Source organism: Centroberyx gerrardi, chromosome 10 (assembly GCF_048128805.1).
Source record: "Centroberyx gerrardi isolate f3 chromosome 10, fCenGer3.hap1.cur.20231027, whole genome shotgun sequence".
Lineage (NCBI taxonomy): Eukaryota > Metazoa > Chordata > Actinopteri > Beryciformes > Berycidae > Centroberyx > Centroberyx gerrardi.
In genome coordinates, this window is record NC_136006.1 from 7,740,194 (window position 1) to 7,756,725 (window position 16,532).

The window sequence follows — 16,532 nt, forward strand, 5'->3', positions numbered from 1 at the left end:
GGGCAGCCAGCCAGGAGCAGCAGGTAGTGAGTAACGTCTTTTTTGAGTGTTTTAACGGCAAAGGAAAAGCACGACGATGGATCCACTGGTCGCTGCCGTTGACCAAGGCACGAGCTCGACGAGGTTTCTGGTGAGTGATGCAACCATATATGCAACCTAGTTAGCTAACCGTTAATGTTAACTTTACACCGGCCGGTGGTCTTCGAGCATTCATGCCGTTCCCTCTGCATTTCTCCGCACTTTCAATGATAATTTAACATGTTTAATATTATTTGCTTGCCTCTGCCCCCTTCTTTAATTCCCCCTTTTCTGTTTTTTTTATCTTAAAAATAACGTAGCCCGTGATTGAAAATGCCTTACTAGGAGTGGAAATGATTGCATCAGCCAAAATATAAATACACACCGAATGTCCTTAAGCCGATGCAGTCCAATGTTATCGCTTTTATTTTATATCCGCTTTCTGAAATGTTATAAAATCACAAATATGGGACTTTTTGGTAAAAGGAATGAAAATGAACCCTTTGCCCCCCTTTCCTCGGTGTGTCCCTACTGGTTAATGAAGCACACTGCATGTTGAGTGACTAGTATGATAGTGAATGTAATGTTGTGAAAGCTCTGTTGACCCTTTTCAATATAAAGGGCAGAGTGCCAACTTGTAGATGTTGAAGCGTCTCTAGAACAATAAAATAAGTTTCATAAGTCTCAGTAAACCTCTCTCTCTTTCTCTGTCTCTCCCCCTATGCATACTGTAGACTTAACATTAACTTGAAAGGTAGGCTAATGCCTGAAGGAAACTTCACCAGGTTTTTCTGAGTCCATCTGTCAACATTTCTGGCAGATAAACTGCTCTAAAGGGAAGGCCTACAATGGTTTGTTCAACATTGGGAGGTTGTTTTCGTCACAATTTCTCGCCTCATTCGCCCAAGTCCTTTCTTTAGCTAAACTTTGTTCATCTCTGAGCTGAATCTCCTTTTGGGAAATTCAGGGAATTTGCTTTATCTTTACTGATCTGTTTACTCCAGGACAAGACGAGAAAATCAACATTTGTCTCCTTGTTTCCAATGGATGGTGCTATGAAAGGCTTAGGCTACCTGCTTAGGAATCCATGGTGAGGAAAATTGGGCTGCCTCAAGTAGGTCAGCTGGAAGATTCAGACTTGGCAGTTTGGCCAATCTGTTGTGATACAAGTTGAATACAATTTGCTGATGGATAGGGAAGAGATACTTGATTTCTGAATGGACGTGACAAAGTATTGAAGTAGTGAATCTGATTGCATGTTTCATTTGGTTGATTGGGACTGTGCTATAGGTCATCTTTGCTGGGCTTGTTTTTGTATAGCCTACATGAAGAATAAACTGTTACTATGACCTTACCAGAGGATGTTTTTATAAATGTGTGTCACAGTTCTTTTGGAGGGGCCTTTGACCCTTGCTGAGGCCCCGGGGTTAATGCTCATCTGTAATGTAAAGAAACGCCGGCATAAGGCTTAAGTGGTAACTTTGATCTGAAGTTAAATTTTAACCTGGTAGGTTGTTTTGAGGCCCATCGCAAGAGCCAAAAGTGCATGAAGCAAGGACATGTTTCCAGTCATAACAGTAGGTTATGGTTAAACCCCAGGCTTAGTTTTTAATCTCCATAGTTGTAGTCACCTGGAATAGTAGAGTTTACCTGCAATTTCAGGAGTCTTCCCAGTCTTTGTTATGTATATATTTGGTATCGTCAGAAACATAACTTTGATTTGAGCCAACTTAAGTCTTTGCCAGGCAACACAGTAGTGATCACTGAAGTCATTATCAGCTAGTTGACAGGCCTGTTTTTGCCTCTTCTCATTTAAATCTTCATGGTCTCTCTGGGTTCACCGTAACCTCTAGGAATCCCGCAGACAAAAAACGTCAACTGTGGGATACTTCCACTGTTTACTCACAAGTTGTGGAGGCATTTGAGGAGCTAAGTCTATGAAGATGGTGGCATCATTTTTATTTCCTCTTTAGAACAAGTAGCTGTCACCAATCATTGGCTTGGAATGGTTTGCTGAACATCTAGGCTTATGTCTTTTTATGAGAATTTTTGATGATGTAGCCATTTTTTGTCCACCTAAAAATTGAAATCAATTTCTTCTTAAATGATTTTGTCTATCAGTCCAAAACGTGGCATTTACTACATACATACATACATACATACATGTTTGTATATTTGTGTGTATCAGAAACTATCACAGAAAATGTGAAACTCTAAGATATTGTAAATCTTTTGTTTCCAATTTTATGCAGATTTTCTTTACATTAGATGGCTCAATCAGCGTATTCCATGCATATTCCTAAATAATGTATGTATCGGATGATCTTGTGTGGGTTTCAGAATTGCAGATTTACATGCCTCACACACACACACACCTGCTCTACCACTCCCACCCCCTTCATGACGACATACTATTTGGCCCCAGCACCACCAAACTTGTGGATTTATAGCTACACTAAGCAACTTTGCATGTTGGCAGCGAGAGGCAACTGTTTTGTGAAATTCACCCAGAAATCAAGTAAGGCGACATCAGTAAACTGTGTAGTCCTCCGTTTCGATTCGTCACTTCCTGTGGGTGGAGAAGTGTCCATACCCGACAATAGACTTTCATTTGGGCAGACGGGGTGAATCTGAGGGGTTTTCAGTTAGTGGAGATGATCTGTTGCAGCCCCACTTTGTAGTTTTGGCTAAGATGGGTGTATTTTTACATACAAATCTTGCTTAGAGCAGCTTTAAGTATTGCGCGTTGAAGATATAGCCAAAACCCAGAAGTTACATATTTGTTGTGCAAGTGACTCAAAATGACATCAGTCACAAGTCTCAAATTTACCGGCCTAGTCAGGGTCACACGCTCTGTTCTTTTGTAACTGGGTGAAGTCCCTGTCTACTGTCCAGTTACGTGACCTGAACTGAATGTTACCCCTCTTCTTCTTACGGCTATGTCAAAGGGGTCACTTTCTAGTCTGTGCGTGTGTATTTGGCCAATCTCCATGGCTGTCTTATTATAAGAAACATAAATGAAGTGTGTCAAGTTCAAGGATGCAACAAGAACGAAAACCGCTTGTGGGTCATATGTCCCTCGAGGTTAGTGCTCCGCAGTTTCCCAACTGGGTTATACAGCTGTGTCAGTATGTTTTTAGTGTTGCAATCATATCGCCCAGCAGTCTAGGTAGTGTCTGCAGCTGAAGGATAGGCCTATCTCTCTATCCCTCTCTGTGTTGACTGGAGAGCAGGTGGATAATGCTCCATCCAGGTTAATCCTCCTAGTAGAAACACTGACTTCAGTGGGACTGTGTAGGCTTAGACTATTATAGTGCCACATCCTAATCCCCCCCCTTTCTATCACCTTTCCTACTCTGTAACCTTTTTTATTTCTATTCTTCTGGCTTCTTATGAACTCAAAACCTCACCAGCCTTTCATTTCTCCCCTCTCTCCATAGGTGTTCAATGCCAGAACAGCCGAACTGATCAGTCACCACCAAGTGGAGATCAACCAGAGTTTCCCCAAGGAGGGGTGAGTTCACTAAGACCTCTGTGACACACACTCAACACTTTAAACCCCAACACCAAATCCCCCCTGTATCCCTGGTTTTACTGACCAGGCATTGATGGATAGTACTTGCTTATTTTGCAATTCAGTATTTCTCCACACACTTCATAAGCTGTCGGTACACAAAATCACTGTTGTAACATGGTGGGAGGCTACATTTGAACCCAAAAAGTTTGTCTTTGTAATTCAGTATCTAAACCCACACTGCACACACTTCCTCAAAACCACTAGTTCACAGAAAAAAAACGTGTTACAAATTATGGCAACAAAGCCTTCCATGGTATGTTAAATGGCTTACTGAGGTTACAATTTAACTGCTTTTTAGATGATTCACTCATTTTATTTGATTTATAACATGATTGAGTCCAAGGTCCAGCTCTTTTTATTTCGTGCACACCAAGAGAAAGGGCGTGGTTGGTGTATTTTGATGTGACTGTCTACTCCATTACAAAGTATGAGAGGCTAGCTGATTTGGCAAAGGTTATTGTTGCAGCCCAAATCAAAGACTGTCCTTGGCTGTTTTGGGAAAAATAAAATGGACTCAGATTAGCTGTATGCACACCATTTTCATCAACAAGTAGCCTATTCTATTTCTAGTTTTTAAATTGCTGTATTTGTGTCCCAGAGACAATAGGTAGGTCTAAATCTGTGATATTTTCCTCTTGACAGATGTCTTTTAAAGCTCCTGGTGATAATTTAGGCCATTTTTACAAGGGAATTTCAGTGAGGGCGGGGGGGTTGCTATTTACACATATTCTCAGAAAGACTTTGAACCGTCATAAGTGTTTTCCTCTGTATGGCGTCCTAGGAAGACATTTAGCCCCGTAACCCCGAGCGTATAGCCCACTAAGAGGCTGGCTTCTGTTAGGTAAACAGATAGCAGCAGCAGCCACAAACAGCAGCAATATGTACTTAATGTTGTCTTAATTTTACCACATCACATTTCTGTCCATCTATCCATTTTTGTATCTTTTTGCATGAAGTAAGAAACTGAGGTGTGTTTGTGTCTGTGCATACGTGTGCGGATTTATATGTTTATGCATTTGTGTGTGTGTGTGTTTCAATCAGCTGGGTGGAGGAGGACCCCAAGGAGATAATGCAGTCAGTCTATGAGTGCATGGAGAGGACTTGTGAGAAACTCGGCCAGCTCAACATCGATATCTCCAACATAAAAGGTGGGTTACTGTTGGTGCGTGCGCCGATACCCAAGATCGAGTGTTAACCACGCCTTACTGTGGATGGGGACACCTAATACTGGGTGTTTGCCACACTTAGCTGGGGTTGGGGACAAAAGTTGAGAGTTAACCACACCTAACTGAGAGGGATGGATGGAAGAGGGAGTTTTGTTTACATTTGTGTTGTTTATTTTCTCAGCGGTGGGAGTGACCAATCAGAGAGAGACCACCCTGGTCTGGGACAAAGAGACCGGAGAGCCACTCTACAATGCCATCGGTGGGTGAAAGGCTTCTCCACAGTGCATTGCATGTCTGAATGAATTAATATTGCTGTAAAATATTCTTTTCTTGAGGTTCCCAAGGGACTCGCCATCAAGCTTGAATTTAGATAGTGTCACTATTAGTTCTTTACTCAAGTCAACTCAAGTCAAAAACGAAATGCATTTCAAAAAGCAGATAAAACACATCAGTCAAACTGAAAGGCCATGGAGAAAAAAATGGGTCTTTAAATAATATTTAAAGTTGGTAATGGATTCTACATTGACTGACTTTTTTCCATTGGAGATGTCCATAGAAATATCAATTTAAGCCTTGCCCTCACTCCATGCGTGGAAACCAGCCCTTAAAATAATTTGTAGTTAAACCAATTCCTTTTGCCACCTGACCACTGGAAAGAACTTGTGCCGTATCAAATTCACCACTCCATACTTGTCTGCTGTAACTTACGCACTTGAGCAAATGAGAAGGTTATGTCATCTGGGAAACGGCACAGCATATGACTGGGTTGCGTCATATTGTACTGTACCATGACATGTCGTTTGCACCCTCCAGAGGGAGGCTCCGTGATGAGGAATCTGTGTAGGAGATGAATACAGGCAGACACCGCCTACTCAAGGCTTATGGCTTCAGTGCGGATATTACTAGCAAAGAGGGGCTTATAATTCTACCCCGAAGGTCTTTGGTTTCAGCTTGGCACACTGGTTCATCTGCAACTTGTTAAGACTGCCTCTCGGTTGCTATTCAGCTGAATGTGACGAAATGTGATTGGTATGTTGCTGGTGGCTTGTTAACCCCTCAATTTACTCGGATACTTAAAGAAGCAGGATTACCCAGTTTAACTACGAAAAAGGAATATATGCGTAATAATATACATAATAAAGAATATATATATCATAATTATATGATGTATGTAAGCTTTAAGTTCTGAATAGTTTGTCAAATTAAGCTTGAATGTGGGTTCTCATGCGTAGCCATATCAGTCAAGGATCTCTCATTATAAATACTGCCTGCTGCTTAGTTAAGTTATTCATGAGGTTTGTGTCTATTTCTGTTATTGCTGCTAACATGGAGGTTGCCATCCCCCTCAAATAACCCCATCACTGGTGTGTTCACGGCCTAGGTGTGGCTACGGTGTCATTGATGTGTCTAGGTGTGGCTATGGCGTCATTGGTGTGTGTGTGTGTGTGTGTGTGTGTGTGTGTGTGTGTGTGTGTGTGTGTGTGTGTGTGTGTGTGTGTGTTCCATAGTTGACTCACTGCAGAACCGGTGCGACTGGTTCTTAGTAGCTCTATAGTGGTGGGCTATAATTCCTCTCCAGTTTTGAGGTGTGATATATTTAGAGATAACTGTCAATGATGTCAGTGATTTTTGTTTGCTGCAACACTGTGATGCCACAGGAAACAAGGAAAACCACCAAGCAGTGTGACTTGGCCACACGTGAATTCGACAACTTATACTAACTTTTGCACAGGGTTTTGATGTCAGTTGGTTGTAGGTCTTTGTTGGTTCTGTAAGCAAAATAGTTCCATATTTTGCACCTGGTTGACAGAACTGTTAACCAGTTCAGGTGGACTGGGATTCAATTCCAGAGAGTTTGATGCTGTTGCCATGTTTTTTCAAGTTTGACTGTGTTGAATTTTGTGCTGACTGCTGCAGTCCACTGTCAGAGCGAGACTGTGGCTCTATCTGTGGCTCTCTTCTTCTCTTCTTTTAACTATTCCAGTCTGCACATTCATGCTGTCTAAAGGTGACACCGAAAAGGCATTTCAGGTTGCGGAACATATTAGGTGATTAGGTGATAGGTATTGAAAATCAATATTGAATTTAGTGTTTCGCAACAGTAGTGAAGTAATATTAAAACTTTAGTTTTTTGTGACGATGCTGATCTAGGTACTCCAGGTTCTTGTGTAACCCTCCCCCCTCTGCTGTGTCTATAGTTTGGCTGGACCTGCGAACTCAGTCAACGGTGGAGAGGCTCATCAACAAAACCCCAGGCAGAAACAAGAACCACCTCAAGGTGAGAGGAGATGATGGGCACGAAAACCCCCCTATTTGTCTCTTTTTTTCCTGTCAGATTGTAGAATCAGGATGCAGGTTTGTTTAAAAACTCAAAGACAACTATTGAAACAAAGAGCTGTAGCTCTCACATTAGTCTCCAATTGACACGGTTAAAATTTGCAGGGTTTAATTCCAAAATGATGTCTATCTGTAAATTATAGGTGTTTCTATTCTAAAAGACTGTAAGTTGTAGGCAAAGGTCTTGGAAATAGGTCGTACCCTGCTGCTGCCAGAAGTGTAAAACATATCACTTCCTGTGTGCCAGAGGATTGTTTCCTGGGAAAGACCTACCAGACATTGGGTGCCAAATGGACATTTATTTCTGTGAAAATATGCAGATTATTTCTTAAATCATTTTATCAGACTGTCGCTGTACCTAAATGGTGGATGTCGCCCTCCACTGCTCTCATCTGTGCCTCTACTCATCTCATTTCTCCAGCAAAAGACAGGCCTTCCCATCAGTACCTACTTCAGTGCGGTGAAGCTGCGCTGGCTGCTGGACAACGTGGAGGAGGTGCGCCAGGCGGTGCAGAGTCAGCGGGCCATGTTCGGCACAGTGGACTCCTGGATCATCTGGGTAGGGAGCCGCTCAAAGCTGCTAAAGCTGCTTCCTCCTCAGGCCCTGCGCACCAGGCCTGGGGCAGGTGTTATTTGTATATACAGGGCTTTCAGGTGACATAACGCTCCCTGGCAGCCGTAGTGGAGGTATGCAGCTTGTGGCCAATTATGGCTGAGAACAGCTGATTGTATTTGTTTCTGATTGTTTCTGTACAGCTCGGCCGTGTCAACAGATTTCAATAGACGGTAGAATGGTTAATTTCTGTGCTGTTTTTGATTGAGAACTGCTTTGCCCCTGATGCATCTAATTGATTTGTGTTTTAGATAGTTTGTTAGCTAACCATAGTATCTGGTCAGCAAACCATCACTGTCCTGTTCATACATCTGATAAGCACTCTAGCTAATGTATCTAGTAGAAGCTAGCATAAGTAGTGGCTAGTAGTCGCATGTTAATGTTAACATTAACATCAGTTGCTTTGCTAACTTAGCCTGCTGACTAGTTAGTTGGCTAACAAAGCCAAAAACCAACTGTTTAAGTTAACTGAGCTGACTCTTCTAATGCTACAACTCATAGGGCTGGTTTCGTGGACAGGGATTACGCCTAGTTTTATCAAACATTTCACTTTTATTGATAACATTACTGAATTGACCTACAGCCACAACAGTATTTTCGCATATCTCTTCTTCTTGCCCAGTTATATATGAATTGACAAATTCACTGATATGCAGAAAACCCTACCCATCTGGTATTCCAGATGGGTAGGGTTGCAGCAACTATTTGACCCAGGTCTGTGTGCACCTTTGAGTCAGAGGTGAAAACACACAGAGATACTTTGTGTTATTTGTGACATGGCAGAAGCTGCTTTAAAACCAAGCTTTAGAGGGTGTATAAGTAAGTTTCCATTTGTGAAACTGTCTGTCTTTGGCCAGAGGTCCTTTGAATCTAGATGATTGTGTTGGGCGGCTCTTTCGCCCTCATCCATTCATAACGTTTAACATACACTTAGCTGAGTGTTATCTTTTCGATATTGTTGCAGTGCCTGACGGGCGGTAGGAACGGAGGGATCCACTGTACTGACGTCTCCAACGCCAGTCGCACCATGCTCTTCAACATCCACACCATGGACTGGGATCCTGAGCTCTGCAGGTAAACGATCACATGCCAGCAAACACACACTTAACCATCTGAACTGAGCATCTGAACATGCTTGAATACCTTTACTGAAAGCATACAGAAGGAAGTAAATAGTGCGGACGATTTAGCAGCTTGCAGGGACTGTGTCAGTGTAAGTGCATACTGGACAGTAGGACTTTATACATTCAATATTTTTAGTTGCTTACATATAGGGTTTCAAGTATACAACACATACACACAGTGGTTTCAGTCCATGTATGTCTGTTTTCCTTTGAGATAACTAGCTTGTTAACACTCTATCTCACTTAGATGCTACTTCTTGGGATGCATGCAAACAGTGGAATCACTCCTGTGTTGCAATTGTGTTCGGTGCTGTATATGTGCATCAACATGATCGATTGTATTGTATTGTGCTGCTTCTAGGTACTTTGATGTCCCAATGGAAATTCTCCCCAAAGTCAGAAGCTCCTCTGAAATATACGGTTTGATGGTAAGTTCAGATAAACTTCAGTTCTAGCTTAATGTGTGTGTGTGTCTATGCGTGTTTGCATGGGTATTTGTGTCTGAGTGTGTCCGCTGTTCTTTGGTGCTGTTTATGTTTTGAGATAGACTTGATAGGAGTTGACCTAGATATCTTTTTTTTTTTTTCTCAGCCCATTCAAGTGAAAGGGGTTGTAACTTTATAATGAGGCTAAGTACAGTCATAAAAGATTCTGGTGAATGGTGTTATAAAATATTTTGATTGCCGTGACCCTCATATAACCTGATAAGATCCAGTGTTGTATTCTTCAGAATAGCAGATAATGTACTGATAAAGCGTCTAGATTGTGAAACAGTAAATAGGGTTGGGTTCTGTTACCCGGTCCCATTTTGGAACCGGTTCCAAATTGGCAAAATACACGGATTTGTAAATCTCCAATTCAAACAAACCCTCTTATCAAATCCCCTGTTCCCCCTGATGATGTCAAACGCTTGCGTCCCCAGTCCCCACTTGTGTGTGTAAACATGGCAGATTGACACAAGCGTTCGAAAGCATGGGCACACTTCTAAAAATTTAATGATTAATATGCGAAATTCAGTATTTGTGGCACAGTCCTTTCGACTAAGGGAGGGTGCAAAATTGCGATGAATAATAACTTATCAACGCAGCATCATGTAAAAGTTAATGAGCTCCGTGTTTATGAAATTTTGTAAAAAGTAGAAAGTTTCGATAAGGGATTAAAATTCGATAAAATGCTTTCAACCTTGAACCCCAGCAGTAAAGGAGGGGTTTCAAGCAAATATCTCATCTAAATGCCCTTTTGAATTTCTGCTGGACAAACTGAATATGTTTGAGTGGAAAGACAATCATATTAGTAGGATAAAATAACTCTAAGATCCTTGATTTGATATCGAAGTGTGTTTCATCTACTCTCCAATCCGCTGATGAGGAATAAACACACTACTATCAAATGATACAAGCTTAAACCCTGCAGTAATAATTTGGAAATACTCCAACCCAGACATGATTGTACTCGGTAAGAAGCCCAAACAATTGTCAAACTAGGTTTTTACTTTGAATTTATATCCTAGAAGAGGTCTTTCCCCATAAATTAAGCTTATTAAATTTCTTGTGAATCGTTTCATGAAACGTCTTGGCCTTAATCACCCTGATATCTGGCCTGATAAAATTCCATGTTTTTCTCACAATAGCAGATGATGTAATGCTATAGAATGGATACTGAGGCTGTAAAGGAGGTGGATGAAGCCTGTATCCCAGCCACTTTGTTTATATTATATTTTTGTAATGTTTTTTAATATATAAAAAAAAAGTGTAACATTCAAATTGATTAAACTGGTATGTGCAGCAGTGATAAGAACACATTGCCAGGCATTTATCACCAAAATGCCTTCTTTTGTGGCAGTTTGGGGGGTTTGTTTATCCATGCGTATCTTATCTCTCTTGACCACATCATGGTCAACGGTGTTAACTTTTTATGCAACATGCACCTTGTCCTGTGTCCAGAGGTCAGCGACACGGCAGCTTCTTTCAGTCTCCTCATTTGGTGTGCCATTTGTTTTCCTCCCCAAAATGTCCTCAGCTCACATCGTCCTAAAACTGCCATCCATTTGGCCTCACAATGGATGTTTGTCCTCTCGGGAAGATTGTTGTTCCCGACCCACAGCCATCATCTATCCGAAAAACATCCTATTAGTGGTTGGAGCTAGAAGAGAGACAGAGGAAAAGAGACCGGCTCTTTGGCTGGCCCTACTTTTTTATTGGACCGTGATGAAAATGGGTGCCTCGTGGTATTTTTGCTGTTGTTTATAACAGCACCATTTTGTTTGTTAGTGGAACAGTCCATAATCAGTCAGTGACGCACATGCAAGCACACACACTTTCTGCAACTCTTTTGCACAACCGGCCACGGACAAAAGTGTTGCAGCTGTTACTGTATTAACTTCCCTGTGACGTAATTGCAGCTAATAGTGTAATAATCTTGTTTTCCCATTAATGTAATAATGTAATAAAAGTTACCAATCATTACTGTGACAACTGTTTTCCTGTTAACATTGCATCACAGTTAATGATAACCTAATCTATAACTGTGTCAAAGTTGTGTATTGACGTTTGACTGTTATTACATTATCAGTTCAGTTATTACATTTTTGAACAGTGAAAATTTCAACCTTCCCTTTTATTGTAATAAAGTCCCATTTTGTAGTACGGTAGTTATCACACTGACAGGAAAAAGATATCACGTTAATGACAGGTAAGTTTTATTACAGCAATAGGGAATTTATTACATGAACAGGATTATTACACTATTACCTTATGTGAATGGTATACTATGCTAATAGGAAGTTATTGCCAAACTGTTCTGTTAATGTGGAGGGTGGCATTATGGCCCAGAGGTTGGAGAGACCGCCTTGTAACCCAAATGTCACAGGTTTGATGTCCCGCAATAGTTGATGTGTGTCCATTAACAGCTATGCGTCCTATTGAGTGCCCCGGCTTCAGCCAATTTAGCAAAATGTAAACATACTCTGCATTTACAGCTGGGTGTGTGTTTGATGAAGGCCCGGGGTTGAGCCGTTACACACTGGTCAGTATTGTGCCTGGGCTCATTCATCCTAAATCTAAACACACTTCTTTCTTCTTTTCTTCCCACCAGAAATCCAACTCTCTTGCAGGAGTGCCAATTTCCGGGGTAAGGATTTTCCCTGTTATATAACTCTGCTAGAATAGTCCAATCTGTGTTTGTTTGCTAGACTGTAATGTGAGGTTGGTTGCATGCCATAGTGCATGTGTTTGCAGCCAAGAAAGAAATAATGGGGGGGGGACATGTGTGCTTCCCTCTAGCAGTTTTGGAGTGAAGGTGTTTTAAGGACAAGGCTGGTTGTTTTATTGTTTTTGTGTGGTTGGGTGTATTCACATGCATTGTCGGTTGTTTCTTTGTCAAAGTGCGTGACTGACAGCGGCCTCTTCTTGTGCATCAGTGTCTAGGTGACCAATCAGCTGCTTTGGTCGGTCAGATGTGCTTCAAGGACGGCCAGGCCAAAAACACGTAAGACCTCTCGCTGTCTTGTTAACTTCACACCACATGTGGCCATATTATCTGACAAAAGTTCCCCATGCTTTAAAAACTGCATCCTGCGATCATGAGATGTATTGATTGTTCTGTTTCTTTGCTATAGTAAATGTGCCACAATCATGTATTTATTTCCTCATGTCAGTAAAGATAGTGAAATGGTTCGTGACTTGCCACCATCATCCCTGGCCTTGTTGCAATTACATTACTGGCTGCGATGGAAACAAGATGTCAGCCAAGATGCCAACATTACATAACACTGGAGTCAGTCTGGCGCCTCATAAAACACATAAAATAATTTACGATTCACAATAAAGTCAGACTTGTTTCCATTATAGCCGTCTTGATGTGCAAATAGTAAGGCAGGTTTGTCAGAATACATTTAAAATTAGCAATAATTTGTAGTATTGTAGAAGAAGGGAGGGTGAGGAGGTAAATGAATTCCCTCACTTTCTCCCTATAACCTGTTTTAACGGCTTCAAAAACATATTAAGCATAAATAGACCATCAAGGATGATTATTATATATGATGGTCCTCATAATGTGAAGCAAACAAGTTGGATGAATTTAATCATTTCACTAAACATTGAGGTAGCCATGAGTTCCCAAATCACCCCATCATTGGGTGTTAATAGGTGTGGCCATGGAACCATTTACTGGTTAGTGTGTGTGTGTGTGTCTCATAGCTGCCTCTATGTAGAACCAGTGCTACTAGTTCTCAGTAGCTATAGCTATGGAGTGTGTAGCCTACTTTCTGCCAACGATGAGTAATTTGTATTTGTCTTTGTCTTGTCTTCTTACTCATTTCACCATTCTTGTTGTTTTGTAAAGGTATGGGACTGGCTGCTTCTTGCTCAGAAACACAGGGGCTACGGTAAGATGCTGCGACTCAACAAAAACCCTTATATACTTTTTAATCAAATGCTTATTTTGTCATTTTGTTTAATTGCATCGACTGCTTTTCTCATTGTCTCACTCTCTGTTTCTCTCATTTTCTCTGATTCTCCCAGCCTGTTATGTCAGAACATGGCCTGCTGACCACAGTCGCCTACAAAATGGGGAAAGACGAGGCTGCTTGCTATGCACTAGAGGTGTGTACATGGCTGTGCTTGTCTATATACATCATCACCTGTGTGTGTGTGTGTGTGTGTGTGTGTGTGGGGAAAAATGTAATGAAAAGGATCAGTTTTAATTGAATTTAAAAGAAAGGCAATCAAATTAAGGTGAATGCCATAAAGTTTGGTTGTGTCACTAAAAGATGTGAATGGGACTGGCAGTAGTGTCTGTTTTATTTTCTTATGTTGTATTACATTACATTACAGTTGGTCACATAACGTTTGACTCTTTATAGATGAATACAGAACAGGTTTAATACAATATGGCAAAGGCTGTTTTTACCCACTAGAAGGTATTTTTAAAAAGTCTTAAATTTGGCTTTCTGAAACCTTCACATACCCTGAGAAAGGAATTACAGTTGCAAATGTTCCAGCATTCAAAACACTAAAAATGACTTTAATATTGAAATGTCTGTACCGGTAATTCCTTCCTCGTTACAATCAATTTTTTTCCTCTTGTGCACAGTTTGCGACTTTTTGCATCTTTTGAATGCAGAAACCCCTTAATGTGACCTTTGACCGGCATGTGACACCCTAGTCTGTGATTGCACTGCTACCTGCCTGGTGCTAACATGTGATTGGTTCTCATGTGTCTCCCTCCCAGGGTTCGGTGGCCATAGCGGGGGCAGTGGTGCGGTGGCTGAAGGATAACATGGGCATCGTCCAGTCCACCTCCGAGATCGGTACTTACACTGCAGCATCTTACCATCACTCCTCACTCCAGCTCACACTCATTTGGAAACCTTTCCTTCCCAAGTGTTATACATTCATTACCTGAAATTCACAACTTATTCATAAAAATAATACAGTCGCTCCTGTCCTAAAAATGTTAAACAAAGGTCTTAAGAGAGGTGATAATTCAAATCGGGTTGTTATCCCAGCCCGACCCTTTGCTCGTCACCCACATGCACACTTTTTATTTATGTTTTTGTTCAAATAATATTCCATAGTGAGTTTTACTTCCATATCAATAATCACAGGGTATCCATGGCTCCTTTAAAAAGTCTCAGCATATCTAAATTTAAGGCCTTAAAAGGCATTGAAAGTCTTAAATACAGTTATGAGATTTTATTTTTTTCACCATGTTGTGACAGGTTTCTTTGTGCTGCATGCCCACTCTTAGAGCAGGGTTAGTAGAGCAATATGCAAAATGTTGTTTTTTTGTTTTTTTCATTGTATCTGCATGACTAAACACAATTGGACTTCCTGTTGCCCTTGCCAATTTATAGTTTCAGAACTTTCATTTGTTACATTCAATCAGGAATAGGCTGGTTTTGTCAGCTTTGTTTCTTTATTTTGGTTTTTAAATTGGTTTTCACTTCCATGTTGCACTAAAAAGCTCTTAAAAAGCCATAGATTTGTTTTTCTGAAACCTGCAACTACCCTGGTTCATTTTGTGAAAGTAGCTGTCAGGGCAGCAGGGTGGTGTAGTAAATACTACTTCAACTGAAGGATCTGGGTTCAAGCCCCAAACTCCATGGGTCTTTGATATGTAATTCAGAAAAATGAAATACTGGTTATTTAAATAACAACTCTCCTCTCCGTCTTTTTTCATCCTCTCTTCTCATTTTAGAAAAACTGGCAGCTGCAGCAGGAACTTCTTACGGCTGTTACTTTGTGCCGGCCTTCTCTGGACTCTACGCCCCCTACTGGGAGCCCAGTGCAAGAGGGTGAGACAGTCAGCTGCTGAAACACTGGATACCCTGAAAATAGAGGCTGGGGATGAAATGGCATGCTCCAAAGATGTCTGGGGAGTTCAGGAGAAAATTAGAAGCCTTTAATAATAATAATATGATACTTTATTGATTCCTGAAGAGGAAATTCTCTTTTTGCTTGTAGAGATTCCGTTTCTTGCTTAAAGACACTTCAGCAGGTTGAAAGCTTGCTTTTACCTGGACTTTGTGAATGGTGTATGGTTCCTCTCTGGGCTTGAAACTGTTCATATCTAATCTGTTTCTTCTGTGTTTTCTAGCATCATCTGCGGGCTCACTCAGTTCACCAACAGGAACCACTTGGCTTTCGCTGCTCTGGAAGCCGTCTGCTTCCAGACCAGAGAGGTGAGTGACATCTCACATCTGCTTCTTCACAATACTGTTTCTGCTATGAGGGTGCAGGTCGCTTGTCAAGGAGCTGATTCAGAAAAGCTCAAGCGACAAGCAAATAAGATATTGTGTACCTGACACAAGTTCAATAAGTGCAGATACATGATTGTTTTTAAGGTTAGATATATTGCGTTTTTGCTTGCATGGACATGATATTGTGGAAAGTGCCTGGAAAGATAAGATGGATAGATTTGGGGCAGCAGGGTGGCGTAGTGAGTACCAACCAAAATAATTAATATACATTTTTCATAGAAATGACACTCTACTCTGTTTAGGTGCTTTGTAATTCAACATGGCTAAATCAAAGACTATATAACCGTATATAAATTCAAACATTCTCGGGTGACCCTTACTGATTTATCTGCCAAAGACAAATTTTACCGGCATTTAGCGCTTGGTGGGTATTAATTTCAGACCCTGGATGTGTGTAACTGATACCAACTGGTATTGGTTTTCTAACTGACCTGTCACGTTGTGTGTCTCAGATCCTTGATGCGATGAACCTGGACAGCGGCATTCCTCTGAGGCAGCTGCAGGTGGATGGAGGCATGACCTCCAACAGGCTGCTGATGCAGCTGCAGGCTGACATACTCTGCATGCCCGTGGGTGAGAGGACACACACATACTCACAGACTCTCATCTACTCACACACACACACACACACACACACAATAAATGCACATATATTTAGTCTGTATATTTAACGAGGTAAATCCCTCTTTCATGAGGGATCTGGCTAACAAGGCAGCAGCACATGGTCCCAGACAGAAAATTCAATCACTTACAACCTGAAACGTGAAAAACTTGGGGGCATCAACAGCTTCAATTACGTTGATGTAGAAACGTAGAAACCTGTTTTGTTAATACAGGTAACGATGGAGTTAAATTGTCATTTGGTGGAGTCTGAACACAGACTTTACACCCTCCCTCTCCTCTCTCTAAACAACCACATGAACCTTCACTTTGATTT

The 16,532-nt window shown here is 41.2% G+C and overlaps 1 protein-coding gene across 2 annotated transcripts in view; it reads left to right on the forward strand.

Moving 5' to 3' along the window:
* The window catches only part of LOC139926534 (glycerol kinase-like), a 20,737-nt gene continuing 4,205 nt past the window's right edge, over window positions 1-16,532 (forward strand). For both annotated transcript variants that reach the window (XM_078285968.1, XM_071918283.2), the window contains exons 1-16: window positions 1-130; window positions 3,459-3,532; window positions 4,637-4,743; window positions 4,943-5,020; window positions 6,960-7,039; window positions 7,520-7,657; window positions 8,676-8,785; window positions 9,197-9,263; window positions 11,929-11,964; window positions 12,254-12,321; window positions 13,177-13,219; window positions 13,356-13,436; window positions 14,065-14,143; window positions 15,034-15,130; window positions 15,433-15,517; window positions 16,048-16,168. In XM_078285968.1, coding sequence (XP_078142094.1) covers window positions 77-130; window positions 3,459-3,532; window positions 4,637-4,743; window positions 4,943-5,020; window positions 6,960-7,039; window positions 7,520-7,657; window positions 8,676-8,785; window positions 9,197-9,263; window positions 11,929-11,964; window positions 12,254-12,321; window positions 13,177-13,219; window positions 13,356-13,436; window positions 14,065-14,143; window positions 15,034-15,130; window positions 15,433-15,517; window positions 16,048-16,168 — 1,318 coding nt within the window. In that variant the 5' untranslated portion in view covers window positions 1-76. The remainder of the gene's footprint in view (window positions 131-3,458; window positions 3,533-4,636; window positions 4,744-4,942; window positions 5,021-6,959; window positions 7,040-7,519; window positions 7,658-8,675; window positions 8,786-9,196; window positions 9,264-11,928; window positions 11,965-12,253; window positions 12,322-13,176; window positions 13,220-13,355; window positions 13,437-14,064; window positions 14,144-15,033; window positions 15,131-15,432; window positions 15,518-16,047; window positions 16,169-16,532) is intronic.